Below are 17179 nucleotides of genomic sequence, written 5' to 3' on the forward strand. Positions count from 1 at the left end.
GGTCAAGGGCTTCCTCTTTCCTCTTCCGAGTTCCGACCCCGTCGCGTTAAAACCCTAGCCACCACAACCACGCACTCCTCTTTTTTTTTCCCCTTCCCCACCACCACCACCGCCTCTCTCGCCGGCGAAGAGGAAGGGGGAAGCGCGGCTGCGGCGGCGGCGGCGGCGCGCGGCGGAGGTAGGGCTTGAGGTCCTGAGGTCTCTCCTCCGTCTCGATCTGCCTCCTACCCCCGAAGCGAGAGGGATTTTGCGCGGGGAGGGTGGGGGTCCGTACAGCCCGGGGTGGCGCTGAGGCTGCCATCAGGTTGGTTCGCTACTCGTTTCCTTGTCCTCGTTCCGCTAGGCAATTTCGGTGTGGTGGTGGTTTCGTGGAGTGGGGTTGGGGGGGGGGGGGTCTGATTCAATTTCTAGGGTTTCGAGCGAACAGGTCGCCTTATCATGAAACGGTTTCGTCGATTGGGGTTGGGATTATTGCGATTGGTACTGCGTAGGTGAGTTTATGGGGATTGCTTATCGAGCTTCGTCTTCCACGGGTAGAGATCCGGTGGAGATTTCGGGCGGGCCTGTAGCTCAGAGGATTAGAGCACGTGGCTACGAGACCACGGTGTCGGGGGTTCGAATCCCTCCTCGCCCACAGACTTCCAAAGGGGAATCAGGACTTGTAGGGTTAGGGGGGGATAAATTGGGGCTTCTAGGGTTTGGTCGCGAACTCACGATATTTGCTAGTGTTATGCTGATGTGTGTCTCTCTGCTCTGCTCTCTAGCTGCTAGGTTAATCGAGATTAATTCTGTATGTATGGATGCTCACCCTAGCTAACGGTTGTTGGTGCATCAAAAATAGAAACCAAAAGTGGAAACTGATCTTTTTGTTGTGAGTTATAGCCATTAATTGCTTCTGTTACTGTCCACATTTAAGTGCCTCCATGTTTTTTGTAAAGCCTCCATATTATTACACATGTATCACCATAAAAATGGAAATGAAGGTATCTTGGTAGTTACCTACCTACCATAGAATAAATCAAGTTTACACCGTAAGCATATACTCCCTCCATCCCATTATATAGGGCGTACCTGCTCTAGACGCACAGACCAAGGATTTTCAACTGTTCCGTTCGCCCCAATACGTGACGTTTTGCTTCATTCATGGACCTTGATCTTCACAGTGTGTATCCCAGCAGGCCACGCCCACGTATTGCTGGGAGAGAGAGGCCTTTTAACTAAGAGCAGGTACAATAGCAGGCTATAAGCCAGCTATAAACATATTTTAAGGAAATAAAAGAGGAGAGAGAAGAGCAGCGAGCTACAGATTTGTAGCCAGCTGTAGCACGGACTCCAAGACGCAGTGTGTATGACAAGTAGGACCATGTATTAATAGTGTAGTATGTAACTATTGTACGAATTGGCTATTAAATTGACTATAGATGATTTGGAGCTAGTAGTTGGCTATACTATTAAACTTGCTCTAAGCAAACTAATCAGCAATAATGCATGCTTGTAAACGGAAGCCGAGGAGGTGATGTCTTGAATGCTTGCATGCATATGAATGGAAACGAGCAAAACTTAAATGCTTGCATGCGAATAAACGGCTGTCGAGGAGATGCCGTCTTATATTGTGGGATTTGAGTAAAATACAGGTACGCCCTATATATTGGGGTGGAGGGAGTGGTGCTGAGCAAGAAAAAAAGAGATTGCTTTCTCTCATAGCTTTACTTGATTGTTCCTGTTCCTGTTCCTATTTTTTCTTTTTCTGAAAAAAAAGGAATTTTAGAATTAGCATGCAATATTTTCATTGCACGAGAAAAATAATAGGTGCTTAGTTCTTTGTCATCGGTTCATGCATGCCACATGACACCTCTTATCTTGCTGTATCTATATCTGCCCATGATGTGCTAGTTTGTGGTACTAGAACTAAGTTCAAGCATACATCTTTTAGGGTATGTTTGGATCCTAGGCAAGAGAAATCTTATCCTAGCTTAGCAAGGACAGCAGTTTGCTAACGACAATAAAAATCTTACTTCTGTGGGAAAGCTTGCCTATAACTGCCCAGGAAAGCTTGCCCAGCTTGAAGGACATAAGGCACTTCTGTGTGACAGTTGATGCATGCTAGGCTACAAAGCCAAATGTTGTGCTTAGTTTCTTTGAGCTATGGCATTGCTGGGCCAATTTGTGCTGGATATGTGATGCGAACTGATAATAAGATATAAACCTACCCTTAGTCTCGAGCTGTGTTGTTTCAATTAAAAGCACTGGTTGATCTTCCAGCCGGCAATCCTTGGTTGTCTGCCTGCGCCTGTAGGTGAACCATCAGCAAACCTTTTTGTGAGTTGAAGATAGTATTTTTCGGTAGCCTTTGCTAGACTTAACAAAGCTAAAAACAGGATTCCTCAACTGATCAAGAATTACATTTATGCCCAATATTGAGTTCACACCATGAGTTTCATTCACAAAGGATCCCTTGCTGCCCGCCTGCCATGCACTCCTCTAACCACATGTCAATATATTATTATTCCTTATTACAATACCCTAATTACTCGAATAAAGTAAAAAAAAAAGAACAAAGGAGCGAAGTATAGTGTAGTTACTCCTTCCCCACCGAACATATCTTGTTCCAATCTTCTATATCTACTTCTCTCCTGCTCACGTACAACAATTCCACCACCAATTCTGTCAACCATGATGGCGTACCTCGCCACCGGCGACCACTAGAGGCCTCTCTACTTGGGTTTTTGATTTTAGGCAGTTCCATGACGTGTCTTAAAAAAGAGTTGAGTTGATCTGGTGTTGTCCCCCACCAAGACCAGAACCGCCAGCACGCTGTTGGTTTGCCCAGTTTCGCTGCATCCCTTGCCTCTGCGCTGATGATGCAGGCAGATCAACTGCTTCCTATAACGTCTTGGCCCATGCATTGTTATCATCGAATGGCCTTGGCACAGCCAACATTGACACTTACCCAGCGCTGTGGGCCTGCGAGATATGGTGAGAGGTGTCGGTGTCCGATGTCTGTTAGGCAGGAGCGGATGTGTGGTGAATATTGACACGTGAAAAAAAATTAATGAGCAAGTCATATCTGGTTGCATGTATGAGAAGTTTAATGTTGTTGCCAGATTCTATGCAATTTTGTTTGAATAATACTCTCGAATAATTATGTACAATTGAACACCTCCTGTTAATTAATTGTACATAAGCAATTCTCATTATTTCTATGTTCTGTTCCTGTTTGTGTTTACTATTTTATTCTGGCATGTTAAACAGCTTGCCTCTATCTGAATCTTCTGGCCCTGAAAAGAAGCTAAAATTATTTTTCTTTGTCAAGACCAAAAAGTATTTATTCAAACCAAACACTATGACCACACAAGCTTGTAAGAAGAGAAGAGCAGTTTATATAAGCAGTGAATCAGAAGACTCTGGTACAGACTCTGAGGTTGAGGGAAGCAAACTCTCCAAAAAAGATGGGGTCACGTCAGTCTATACATGTGGTCACCAGCCAACCTCTAAGAATAAGGTTGATCCGATGAATACTAGCAAGTCAAGGCAGTGTGGAAGTATTCTGAAGAAGCTCATGGATCACAAAAGTGGATGGATTTTTAATACACCAGTTGATCCAGTGGTATATGGAATTCCTGATTACTTTGATGTTATTTGCAATCCGATGGACTTGGGTACTGTTAAAAGGAAACTCACAAGCAAGCAATATTCCAACCCTTATGAGTTTGCAGCAGATGTGAGGCTAACATTCTCGAATGCGATGAAGTATAATCCTCCAGGAAATGATGTCCACGCAATAGCTGATCAATTGAACAAAATATTTGATTCGGAATGGAAATTATTGGAAAGGAAATGGAAAGACAGAAATTTGGTACAAGAGCAGCCATCACTGAAGGTATTAAAGGCTCAGCCTGCTGTTACCCCAAAACCTGTGCTACCTAAGGGGGTGACTGCAGGCACAAATTCAGCTGTGAGCAAGACACTGGCAACTGCATTATCCTCCAAAGTATGATCACAGTCATGTACCCTCATTCAGTGATTTTTCTTCTTGGGACTTTGATCAAAGTACTGCTCTCTTTGCAGGTAAAAATTAAATTTTCTGTGCGAGGCTCTGAGCTGACCTCTTCCAAAGGTGTGAATAGAATAAACTCTATGCATACAATCTTTCCATTGTTGATTGTATTTGACAGCCATTATCAATGCTTTTCAATTCAGACACGCCTTTGCAAGCAGTTGGCAGAAGAGACGGCACAATTAACCAATCTCTCCCTTGCACCAAGGTTTTGGGCACGAGCTCCTTTGTTTATACTTGAGTATTCTTATCTGAGTCTTGGTATCATTAGCTAAACAATTGTGTGATCCCCCTCTTGTCTTGTCTTTTATTTTTAGGACAATGCTAAGACACCAAGGATACAGTCAAGTGAGGACAGATCTGAATCAACTGGTATGTTTATGATTTCCACGTAATTTTATCCCATACTGTTTTATTTTACTAAAGCACTCAATTATTATCTTAGGAAATGAATTGCGGCCTTGCGATGATGCTTCTACTTCACCTCTTGCTTCTTCCAGACAAGGTTGGACATGCTATCTATTTATCCATCTATTTGTGCATGTTAATTTGCATACTAGTATCTCTGTTCTCAAAAGGATGATGTCCTAGATTCATTGCAAACACAGTCAAACCTCAAAAATCTTAAATCATTAATAAATGAAAAAATACCAGGATTTAAAAATCATATTAGTAGATTTGTGAGGAAAAACTGTCATATGGTTATATTTTAAATATTGTTCCCGTACTATCATAAAAATACAAACTGATTCCATTTGTCATCCTTGAGTTTTCGGCCATGGCGCAATTCTGTCGATTTCCTGCACGTGATTTTTCGGTCGTCTCATCATCGTTTGTTTTTCATCTGAGTCCTGTGCACACTGTGGTCCGTTGTCTGCATCTGAGACCCACTCACATCCGTTGTCCAACGTCCCACGCATGACCCTGCCTCACCTTGGCCACATGCACCCCTCTTCCGTGTGCCCATGGTGCTCCCCTCCTGATCCATCCTTTCCTTTCGTCCATCTCCCTCTTCCTATGCTGCGAGAAGCAGAGCTGCCACAAGCAGAGGCAAAGCACAGAGTGTGATTCACTTAGCTAAGCTGAACATGATTCCTTAATTTTTCTCCATCAGATAAGCATCGAGAAGAAGTGGAACAAATTTCTGGATTGATTCATTGTTTATGTGAGTAGTTCTCAAGTCTGGTTTGGTTACATTACGTAAATGTTTCTGATCCACACCCTTCTTTTCGTAGGACGATGAAAAAGAATGGATAAAGATCCCAAGAATACATAGTTTGATCTGAATACTCATACCTTGAGAATAGCACATCTACAAGTAGGATTTCCTCTGTGATCGTACCAAAACATGAGTTCCATTTGGATTTTCTTTTTTATCATTGGATTTCTTCAATGCTATAGTGTCATTCTTCTGGCGCTTAATGCTATCTATTCCCAATTACAATTGTGTACAGCCCTACACCCATTGCAATGCACGGTCATTTTGCTAGTAAATATATAACTTGAGAAAGTAATGATAAAACATGTGCATTGGAGACTGCCGATGTCCTAAATGACAACCATTTGAGAACAGAGGGTAGTAACTTTATCATCTATTCTTTCCATATGTTCCTTTGCTAATATATTGCATCTTATGATGTGAATTTTCAGAAGAGGAATATTTGCCTGAAGAACCTTTATCACCAAGCAAGGCTCTTCGTGCAGCAATGCTCAAGAGTCGTTTTGCTGGTACAATTGTCAAGGCGCAGCAGAAAGCACTTCTGGATCATGTATTATTTCTGAAATGTGTACTGAAATTTGTAGATTTCAATTAGGCTATTCCTTCGCATAGGACAAGTTCTAGTCTACGTCTGTGTAGCTCTTGCTGATGTGCTTTTTTAATCTCCTAGGGGAAGAAAATAGACCCTGCAAAATTGCAGTTAGAAAAGGAGAGGCTGGAAAAAAGGCAGCAAGAAGGTAAGAATTTGCTTAGCCTTTGATAGCAGATGGCATGGAGCTGTTTGATTGGCAATACATTTTTTCTTTAAGTTCATCAAGCATTTTGATATTTTATATTCGCATAGAGTTCTCATCTGGACTTAATATGGGATGGCTGCTCTTTGTGAAAGAACTTTTAGAACACATTACGGTGAAACTTGATTGACATCTCAGGCTTCGAGAAACTTTGGGATCAAAACAGTCCGTCGAGAGACTTTGGGGAACATAACCCCGGTACATGCTAGAGAATTGTTTGAACAGTACAGTGTCCCACATAGACAAGTTTGTTAGTAGGTAGAAATTTTATAGCAAGGCATCATCAAGAGTTGTTTTTTAACAAGTCGATCAGGCTTCCGACCATTTTTTTGTTCCTTGAAGCAAATAAACTTAAGATTTGGATATATAGAATAAGAAAAAAGAGTAATCTTTTTACCAGTTGTCCCCACATAGACCACAGGTTGGCTAATTCAATACACTGCTTCGTAGTAACTTTTTGAGTCAATTCATATACTTTCACGCTGTGAATACTCCTGGTCACATTAGATCTATATCTATTTTGGCCAAACGTAGTCTTGTTTCAATATATCAAAACTGTAGTAATTTTGTTATGAAAAGCATGTCCATGATATTCCACATTATCACATTGTTGGAAAGTCTAAAAACAACTTTATTTTGTTGGAAAGTCTAAATTTACTTTGAAGTGTAAAAGGTGGCATGTTTTCTCTGATGGGGGAATGGGTTTCCTTTAAAATGGGAACGAATGCTCATAACTATAGTGGTAACTATATATTGTATGTATTATTCTTAGGTTATACTTTTATTTTGTATTGGCACGCATGATTTCAGTTGCATGGCTTTCTTTTCAATTTACCCATAATGCAGAGAAAGCAAGAATTGAGGCCCAGGTGAAGGCGGCTGAAGCTGCTGCACAATTAAAGCTAGACGAAGAAATGAGGATGAAGAGGGAGCAGGAAAGACGAGCAGCACGCCTGGCACTACACATGGTATTACATGCTGCCATTTTCTGACCAACTAGTTTGTATGCTTAATGTTGCACGGTGATTACTCAATCTCTTCTCCTACGCAGATGAAGAAGACTGTTGATATTGACAACAGTGACTTCCTTAAGGACCTGGAAAACTTAAGCAAAAAGTGGGAGCTGAATCCCCCTGGCAAACTTATTGTTGATTTTGTCGACGGGATCGATCTACCACCTGGCTTAGGGAGTCCGCTAGAGAGGCTTGGCCTTTTCATGAAGAAGGATCTTGAGGAAGAGGTCGAACATGAAATGGAGGACAGTGTATCACCATCTACGGAGATCGACGTGGAGGAAGGAGAGATCAGCTTCTGTCAATAGCACGGCTCTAAAATATCCATTGTTTCTTCCTTTTTTTTCTTTCCCCCCATCAGACTCTGAAGCAACATGCTCGCATGGCTTATAAAATTGTGCGCGAGTGCTGTGTTATTTATTCTGCCTCCAGACAACATCATAACGTAAGCCGAGTAAAATGAAGCGTTGGTTCATCTAGTTTGTGTTGTCTAACCAGAAAACAAAAATGTCAGCTGAACATTGAAGTGGAGTTATCGGTTGCGTGGACTTTGCCCCGATTTTGTCGGTTCTGTGAAACCCCTGTATGTTGTAGGTGTTCCACGTATGCAATTCTGTAAAAAAAGGAAAATAAAAAAAAAGTTGTATGTAATGTGATGTTAGACTGTTAGTATATAATAATATTATAGTTACTGATGAGTGTAGATGTTTGCTATTGCTGGTAGTCGCCTCTTGCTCTCAGCAGTCTACTCGTTACCGTGTGTTGATGTTGTGACCTTGTGATGCTGTTCCAGTTGAAACCCTCAGCGGGCAGATCCCTTCAAGCACGGCTCAATTGGATCAGCAAATCAATTAGAGTAGATACGTGTTGCTGATGATGTTCTTTTCTCAACAAAGTGGCTGTAGTTTAGTGGATTGGATCAGCAAATCAATTAGAGTAATATGTGTTGCTGATGATGTTCGTTCTTAACAAAGTGGCTGTAGTTTAGTGGTGAGAATTCCACGTTGTGGCCGTGGAGACCTGGGCTCGAATCCCAGCAGCCACATTTATAAATTTTGTTTTTCAATTTTATTTCAGTTTTGGATTCTAATATTCGTATTTTTCATCTCAGTCTCTTTTAATAAAATTCCTACTACATCTATCGCATAATAATTGTATTTCTATGATTTAAATGTCCCCAAATAATTATCCAATAGAGTACTAATGTCATTTCAATTTTGGAATTCTAATATTCGTGTTTTTCATCTCTGTCTCTTTTAATAAAAAAAATTACTAAATATCTATCCCATAATAATTGTATTTCTAGGATTTAAATTTATCCCCAAATAATTATCCAATAGAGTACTAATAATTCCATTCATTACTTCCCTTCCATTCTGACCTATACACTATTTAATAAGAGGCATCATAGTTTTTCTTCTCAAACCTTAACACTAACAATCTAGAATTATATTTTTTTTTTGGACGGAGATAGTATTACTTTATTTTTTTTCCGTCTATTTTCTATTGATATAATTTTTAATTAGATTTAATGGTATTATAACTTTTATGGTTTTAAAATATAATATTAGTATTCACCTATTTAAAGCTGCGTGCCATTATAATTTCAAGACCATTGAATACCATGCCAATATAAAACAAGCAGGTCTATAATGTGCGTTGAATTTCTCCCGTGGAATATGCTGTTTTGACAATAGTACGTTACTCCTGTAAACTTCAGAATGAAAGGTGGATATCCCTGTAAGCATATATTAGCATGATACTTCATTTTAACAACGCAAAAGAACCATAAACAAGGATAACAGTCTTCGTTTCAACAACACAGAAGACAAGGATCATTACAGCATTGCAGACTTGCCAAATGACCAAAATCAGCTAGGATGCCTCCTTTTTCCTTTGGTGGCGTAATCGTTACATTCATCCATATGTGTTATACATGCAGAATGGTACATACTACAATAGCTCAGGAGTCAGCGTAGCTGTATTTGTACAAGAGCCCTCGATATAACAAAATCACATTACATTGAAAACTTTCATCAAGTTTTCTCATCTATAGACCCATCCTTTTGGGCCTCAAGTATGTCGAGCCTTTCTTCAAGCCCGGCATAGAAACTTGCTGCTGCTGCTTAGCTCTCTTCTCTCGCTCCCTCTCCTTCTCAAGCCGTGCCGCCTCGGCTTGTTCTTGCCTCAGCTTCTCCATCTCCTCCTCCATCGCGGTCTTGTCCTCCTTCTGCCTCTTCTTATGGTCGAGGAGCGAGGTGTCGGTTTCCTTAACAGAGAAGAACATAGGGCCCAACTCTGCCAGCCACTGCGGGTCAACAGCGGTGACGCACTGCATGTACTCTTTGGTCGTCAGGACAAGCTCATGGTAGACAACATAGTCAGGGGTGTAACCAAGGCCGTAGAGTGCACTGCTGGGGTGGAGGTGGCATGGCATCCCGTTCCGGCAGTTGACATACTCCCCGACACCCTTCAACCTCGCGGCATTATGGAAGTATGCAGAGCAGATGGCTTTTCTCACCACATCCCATTCCATATGGCATGATGTCAGTGGGATCTTCAGGGTTTTCAGTATGTCCAATAGCTGTGACCTTACTTCTCGAGCCTTTCGGAGACCCTTGACATGGAGGAAGTGGTCATTACACCAGTCTCCACGATATTGGTTCGACTTCCATTGCAGGTAGACATTCAGAAGAGTTAAATGATCGGATTCTGGAACAAAAAATTTCTCCCTTGCTGCATCACTCTCCTCTGCTCGATCTTTGGGACGAAAGAAGACTGAGGGCACCGAGAGCATTGACACAATGGTCAGTACTTCATCAAGGCACTCCAGCTGTTCTCCCATGAGAAGCATCTTTGCTAAAGTTGGGTCCAACGGGAATTCAACCATCTTCCAACCTATTACTGTAAGAGCACCAACATTGTTCAAGGCACCCAACACCCAGAGCTGGTACATGGAGTTGAGGATGTTCTCCTGCGGGGGTGGGTCCATGAAGTCAAAGTCAAGCAAGTTTTCGACTTTCAGAGATTTCAGTAGCAGAACCACATTCCCCAGATTGGTCCTTTGGATCTCAGGCACTGGGTTAGGTAGCATCTCATTCTGGTAAGCTGATTCTGTGAACAGTCTGTAGCATGTGCCAGGACCAGTTCTTCCTGCACGTCCTGCACGCTGATCTGCAGCTGCTCGACTAACTGGAAAAACCTGAAGAGCATCCATACCCATCCGTGGATTGTACACCTTCATCTTTCCATACCCAGTATCAATGACATAAAAAATACCATCCACAGTGAGCGAGGTCTCAGCAATGTTGGTAGCAACAATGCATTTGCGAGTGCCCTCTTCTGCCTTCTGAAAGATTTTGGCCTGCAGGTCAGCAGGCAACTGCGAGTAGATGGGCAAGATGGAGAGCTTGGGTACAGTCTTGGTGGATGATGATATCAGCTGCTCCATGCGCTCAGCAAGCGCATAGCAGGTAGCCTCAATTTCCTCTTGCCCTGTCATAAATATAAGTATATCCCCAGGGCCACTGGTTATGTGGATTGTCATAGCCTGCTTCACTGCCGCTTCCACATAGTCTTCACATGGTGTTTTGCTGAACATGATATTTACAGGAAATGTCCTGCCAGGAATATGGAAGACAGGCACTCTGCGGATAAAGAAATGTTACAAGATTAGCAAAATAGAAAATGGATTCAAATCTTACTAGGAAAAAGAAACAGAGCAAGTTATCTTACCCTCCAAAAAATTTTGAGAATTTGTCCGCATTTAGGGTTGCAGATGTGACAATTAGCTTAAAATCTCGTCGACGTGCAACAACCTTCTTCAGTATGCCAAACAAAACATCAGTATTGAGTGATCTCTCATGTGCTTCATCCATGACAATAACACTAAAAAAAGTAAGGAAAGGTGCTTTAGCATTTGGGAAGCAGTATTTTGATACTGTATTTAGTTCTATCAACGGTAAGAGAGCTATCAGCATACCGATATTTGTCAAGGTCAGCATCTTTCAAGGTTTCCCGAAGCAGCACTCCATCTGTCATATACTGCCCAAAAAAAATCCCAAACAGAAGCAGAAACCATGTTAGATCTCCATTACTACAACAAAGCATCAATCAATTTTTTTAATTTCCTAAATGGCAAAACATTGTTCTGGCATGAAGTGTGTTGTGTTCATTTGATGTAAAATTCATAATGCTAACAACCTAATAGCTAATGCTGCACCCAAACTAGGCTACTAACCTAAGCATATTCTAGTTTTAGGAAACTTCCTACTACCAAGTGAAAAGACAAGTCATCAACCAAGGAGTATCAAAACACAAGAAGCAATATACCTTTATTATAGTGTTGGAACTAGTCATATCCTCAAATCGAATTGCATATCCAACTTTATCTCCCAACTCAGTCTCCATTTCTTCACTAACTCTTTTAGCAACACTCATGGCAGCCACACGTCTAGGTTGAGTACAGCCAACAATGCCGGTGGTGGTATATCCATCCTCATGCAGATACTGAGTCAGCTGGGTAGTCTTCCCAGAGCCAGTTTCACCAACCACCACAACTACTTGATTTTCACGCACAACCTGCTCAATGAAATCAAAACAAGGTAATCAAGAACTTGTACCACTGCATCCTTTTGAAAGAAACTAAAAATCAACATCTTCCAAAGGAAACTTGATTTTCAAATTAATTACAATTTTCTGAAGGGCAAGAATTATTATCTTGACCTTTCTCCTTGAGGATAGCTGCATAGGTGTACTACAATCATCAAAACCATATTCAAAATATTCTACCGATTTGTTTTTGAATAATTTACACTATAGAAAAGCAACATACCTCAAACATAACAAATGCTGTAAACTAGCATAGGAAAACAAAATGAAAACTGCAAATAAAATACTGAAAATGAGTTTATAAACTTTAGTTACAAACCTGTAGCAAGTCATCCCGTACAGTAAATATCGGAAGATATTGCCTCTGTTGAGAAAGAGATTTTGATTTTGCAAAGTCGCTAACAGCTTCTGCTTTTACCTTCATGTGCTGTGAAAATTTTGCTTCCTCTTTAAAATCAATCTCACCTTGGTCACCAACAGTAGCAGTATCTGCATCAACCTGATTTTTCAAAAAAAAATTAAGTAAAGCGTACCAGCTAAACACTATTAGGACTATATATATTATGGCAAATAATCTACCTGTTCAGCCGTTTTCTCAACACCCAAAATATTTCCAAGCTTAGATCCAGCGAGCTCCCAAAAGCGTTGGCGTGACTTATTCATGCTCTGTTTTTCACGAATTTCCCTGACCAAAGCAGAACCTTTGCGTGCAACTATTGCCATATCGGAGGTTGGGTCCTTCAGTGGCATTACAGGTTCTGCTTGTTTTGTGAATACAACTCGCCCATCCAGGAATGGGGGTTTTGTGTCTGCAAAAAATTATACCGTCAGCATTTTTAAGTTCAACAGCATCAATATATTGTAAACAAGTAGTAGTAAAAAAACTTTGTGAAACAAGTATGCAGCACGCTAGGTAATGTTCTATTCTCTTCAAAATTCGATACAATGTAGCATGTACAACAGAGAAAACAGAGAACATAGATAACTCCTAATGCAGGTTAGAAGTTTCAGACTGACATAGACAGGAAAGGTGGAAATATGTGCCCTGAAAATGGTACATAACACCTCTCCTACATATGTTCACAGCTCATAACCGCTATTAATTCAATATCTGCTTGTTTCATTCTTTCTGCGACATAGAAGTTCCGAGAGTAGATGACAAGAAGGATCACATGAAGCAGCCACATCTACTAGCAAATGCACGTAATAGTAAATGCATAATAAGATAAATAGATGCAAGGACCTCATCAGTTAATACAACTGCGAGCTTACCTTACCAACATAAATAGTGTCTATTATTTTCATAAGTAAAATTGCATATACACCATTACATGAGAAATAGATAGATGCTTTCCAAACATTTTCGTAGCTTGTTTAGTAACAACTATAACATCGATAAGAGGCTGCGATATTCGAAGAACGTACCATGAACAAGAAGTATTACTTTCCTTTCGTCCTCATCATCAAATTCTGTCTGCACCTCTGTTCCTCTGACAGCTCCAGATCTCAACAACTGTCTATCCTCCCATTGAGCATTATCAGCAGTCATCTGTGATAACTTCTTGCTCTGAGCAAGGGTCATCAGACTGCCATCTTTACGAGTCTGCACCCAATAAAAATAGTAAGAAATCAGAATACAAGACATTCTCTACAAGTTAAAGATATGAAAAATTATTACAAAATAACTATATTTACTGAAAAACTAAGTGGATAATTCTTGACCATCCAATTTTTTGCAGGTCTTGCTGCACATGGGTTTGGCAGTCTTGAAAAAAGTTAAATGAATACAATTTCCTAATGATGATGCAATTTTCATAATATACATAAGGAACTTGAACAAGGAAAAAACATACATCTAATTTGGTGGTATTCTCAAGCCTTACTTTACTTCTTACCGGTGCACTTTTACATGTCTGAGTACAAATTATCGGATGTTTACAGTAAATCACAAAATGCAAGACATTTTTACAAAGGCGGAGTCTTGCTAGAAGATAGAAGTATCAGATCCATACATTCAGTCCAGCGCCACAATAGCACGACCTTATCATTTACTAATTAATCAGATATATTCATGGTTTCATAGAGGCTGTAGCTGCAATAAGTTCTACTCGATTACTCAGAACAAATAAGAACTTATGAAGGCTAACACGAAGTGCATGGAAGCATGGGAGATGTAAACAAGCAAGGAACTTACCAGCCGCTTTGGTAATTGTGCTTCCCTCTTTTTGTAGGAACTATCATCTTCAAGATACATAGAATTATCACCATCAAACATGGTGTTGTGTTCTTCACAATCATACCTGGAGTATATTTGTAAAGGTTAGAAGAATGTGTAATCAATTTGTTGTTGTATAATGATAAGAGAATGTCAAAAATCATTGTACTCTCATATCTCTACACTACCATGTCTGGATAGAACTATGGCATAAAATCAGAATTTTGTTACAGAAATATGAAAAACATCATTGTGCCAACTTACTTCAGATGCCATTACCATTTTTAGCTATTATAAATGGAGCCAATAAATGCAACAGCAGCAATTGAAAGGCTTTGCTGATCACTTGGTTTGCAAATATATTTTTTTTCTATCAGACACCTACATCATCCTTTTGAATACAAAAACCAGGGAAATTTTATGAGGAAAGAAAAGTACCATGCACGATCAGCATTATAATCCATCTCCTGCATCATTTCTTCAGATATCTCATAGTTGCCATCGGCAGCTGAGGGGCTTCTATCAGATTCCCTGTCCTGAGATAACAGGGTAGAGGTTATTGTCAGAATGACCAGTGAAGAAACAAAATGAGAACTTGCAATATACTATAAAGTGATCCACAAACAACATGAAACTTAAAGTTAGTTAGACTTCTGTCAGTAAATACCAAATAAACTCAATCAAGTCTATTGTTTGATTGAAAGTACATGAAATAATTAAATGAATTACATAGTAGCCTAACTGTAATACTCTTCAGACAGAAAGAGGCAGAAAAATTAAAGCAACTTAGATCAGTCACATGGTAATTTCGTAACATTACTTCAGTTATAGTTTAAGTAATGCTTTACATACGTTCAGTTCATAGAAATAAATATCAAACATCCAATGACAATTATTCTAAAAACACAGATAGAGAGAAAAAAGTGAACAAAATACATGCTTCATTACATTTATCATTGTTTTGAGCACTGGTCTAAATGGTTGAATTAAATTACCAGCAGAGTTACCACTTCTAAAAATCAGCATTCCAGGAGATTCAACATTAAAAGACTGTCGTGCTAAAAGGAGGATTAATTTCTCAACTCAATAGATGTGATAGTGTTTAGGAATGTATGAATGGGGCTTCCAACTCTCTACAATGTATATAGCCCATAGGACTACAATCTTCGTCTACTCTACTTCACCTCCTGGGTGTATGGATGTCTTAAAATAATCATACCGAACTTGCAACATATGAGATGAATGCAAAAAAAAAAAAAACACCTGATTTTTCCTGTATAAAGGCATGTTTTGATTTTTCCTACATAAAGGCATGTTTTGTGAAAACAGAATCCTGACTTACATTTGATGCAGATGTAGACGAAAAAGTAAGCTGGTGGGATCTTCCACCAGAACGTGGATAAGAAGACCCTTTTGATGAACCAGAAGCGCGAATTGGTGCAGGTGATGGAGATACGTTATCCCATGGGGATGCTGGATATTCAAAACAACAATAGAAGTATGATTTATTTGATTTAAATTAAAGAAGAAAAGTGCAAACAACATTGAATAGCTGAGCTTTTGTTACCTGCATAACGTGGCGTATTCCCACCTAGCCAAGGAGACACTAAGCGTGCATCAGGGGATGCAGCTGCAAGCATAGGAGATGGTGAAGGATGTTGTCTATGGGAATTTGAGCGATCATCACGGTACTCCCGACGAGGTGTATCTTCCCATTCCCATCGGCCACTGTCCCAATCAGATCTTGCTAACAATTTGCAATCACAGCCACAATTTTATCAGCAAGTGACAAGCCAATTAGCCTAAGCATGAAAAGAATAAGATAACAAACATGATACCAGGTGTTCTTGAGCTTCTTGAGCTATGCTCATGCCGACTTCGTTTGTTCATGTAGTCAACGGATGTAGATCTCTCACGTTCATCACGCCTATTATGCGATTCTCTATCATCATGGTGTCCCCACCTTCCACTGCTACTATAGCCAATGGATGCAGATCTTTCCCGTTCTCCATGTTTATCACGGGATCCCCTATCCTCATAGTCATCATATCTACGAGGAGTGCTACGAGAATGGGAACCTTGAGAACTTCTAGATTTGTGGGTCTGTAAAACAACATGAACAGAGACAGACTTGGTTAGTAAGGTGAAGAGAAAATAAAACAGCCAGATTCTTTATGAAGTTCCCAAAGTAATATGGGACACAAGTAATCACTAACATCTTGTCGATAAGATCCATCTCGGTGACTGGGTGAAGGACCCCTTCCATCCTCATCAGTGATGGTAGGTTCTGAAAATGGCGATAACGCTTTAGTTACAATGGACAATCATTTGCATTTGTAACATACAAGAGTGTATATATATAGGACCTTTGAAAGAGGTTCTCTCATCAGAGTTGGCTCCTCGATAGCGGCGAGAAACACTGCCACGATGGCCACTGCTCAGGCTCTTCTCATCACTCTCCGCAGGTCCCGGCTTCTCATCTTCATCGATTGAAGTAGCAGCTGCCACTACCTTCTGAGGCGGCGGCTTGAAGGCATTGCCGCCTTCTGCTTCCCGTTTCCTGTGCGCGAGGAGGTCCAAACCTGCAAAAACCACATCTCAGAATCAGCTCACCCGAGCTCTAGATTTTGCAGGCCTCGACGATTTCTGAGTCAAATTCAAATTGGGATCTGCTCATCAAGTTTTACACACTAATCTCGCTCGCGGAAATCGAACTCCCTAGCAACTCTAGAAATTCACTTAAAATCAAAATTTCCTGAAGTCTCGTCAAATACAGAAGCAGAAGTAAAACCAAGCACCACCATACCTAGGGCGGACTTCCCCGGCGGCGGCCGGTACATGACCCTATCCCTGCTCGGCAGGATCAGCCCCTGCGCGCCCGTGTCGTCCTCCGGCCCCAGGGTTGTCATCGTCGCGTCCATGTCCCCCTGGAACAAAGAGAGAGGAAGCGCCATCTCGGCGTGAGACCAAAAGCTCGCTGACTACCCCAAAACCCCAACGCGCTCGAAACAGATTACTCACCTCCATGGTCGCCGGCGGGCGGAGCGGAGGGCGGCCTCCGAGCACCGGGCGGCGCCGGTTCGACTGGGAATCGGCGGCGGCGGCGGCGAGAGGGAAAGAGAGGGGGGGAGGGGAAGAGGTCGGCGGGTGGATTTTGATTTTGGCCCCTCCGAATCTGGAGAGGTGAGGTGAGGGCGTGGGGGATTTGGGATTTGTTGGTAGCGGGAGGGGTTGGGATGTAAAAATCCCAACGGGAGTTTTCCACTTGGG

At 41.1% G+C, this 17179-nt stretch overlaps 2 protein-coding genes and 1 non-coding gene across 4 annotated transcripts; 2 read left to right on the plus strand and 1 right to left on the minus strand.

The window, feature by feature from the left end:
- Positions 1-69: 69 nt before the first annotated feature.
- LOC127779706 (transcription factor GTE11-like) lies at positions 70-7786 on the plus strand. Of its 2 annotated transcripts, none has more exons than XM_052306589.1 (10): positions 70-304; positions 3314-3991; positions 4069-4117; positions 4201-4265; positions 4375-4429; positions 4503-4562; positions 5708-5826; positions 5947-6013; positions 6917-7038; positions 7122-7786. In XM_052306589.1, exons 2-10 carry the CDS (start codon positions 3344-3346, stop codon positions 7389-7391), a joined length of 1455 nt encoding a protein of 484 aa, XP_052162549.1. In that variant the 5' UTR covers positions 70-304; positions 3314-3343; the 3' UTR covers positions 7392-7786. The 2 variants fall into 2 exon arrangements, with proteins under 2 accessions (XP_052162549.1, XP_052162548.1); XM_052306588.1 differs by having other exon boundaries at positions 71-304; positions 3253-3991.
- A 270-nt stretch (positions 7787-8056) lies between these two features.
- Positions 8057-8128, plus strand: TRNAH-GUG (transfer RNA histidin (anticodon GUG)). The gene has a single exon. It is a non-coding gene; the product is annotated as a tRNA-His (tRNA).
- An 815-nt stretch (positions 8129-8943) lies between these two features.
- Positions 8944-17093, minus strand: LOC127779386 (pre-mRNA-splicing factor ATP-dependent RNA helicase DEAH7). Its single transcript, XM_052306125.1, has 16 exons — positions 16931-17093; positions 16716-16836; positions 16276-16491; positions 16126-16196; positions 15748-16012; positions 15477-15656; positions 15252-15382; positions 14348-14445; positions 13889-13994; positions 13120-13297; positions 12274-12503; positions 12014-12193; positions 11416-11664; positions 11066-11127; positions 10819-10971; positions 8944-10730 (listed from the first exon to the last, which is right to left on the minus strand). Exons 1-16 carry the CDS (start codon positions 16934-16936, stop codon positions 9134-9136), a joined length of 3843 nt encoding a protein of 1280 aa, XP_052162085.1. The 5' UTR covers positions 16937-17093; the 3' UTR covers positions 8944-9133.
- Between the last annotated feature and the right edge of the window lie 86 nt (positions 17094-17179).

This window comes from Oryza glaberrima, chromosome 7 (assembly GCF_000147395.1).
Source record: "Oryza glaberrima chromosome 7, OglaRS2, whole genome shotgun sequence".
NCBI classification, from domain to species: Eukaryota; Viridiplantae; Streptophyta; class Magnoliopsida; order Poales; family Poaceae; genus Oryza; species Oryza glaberrima.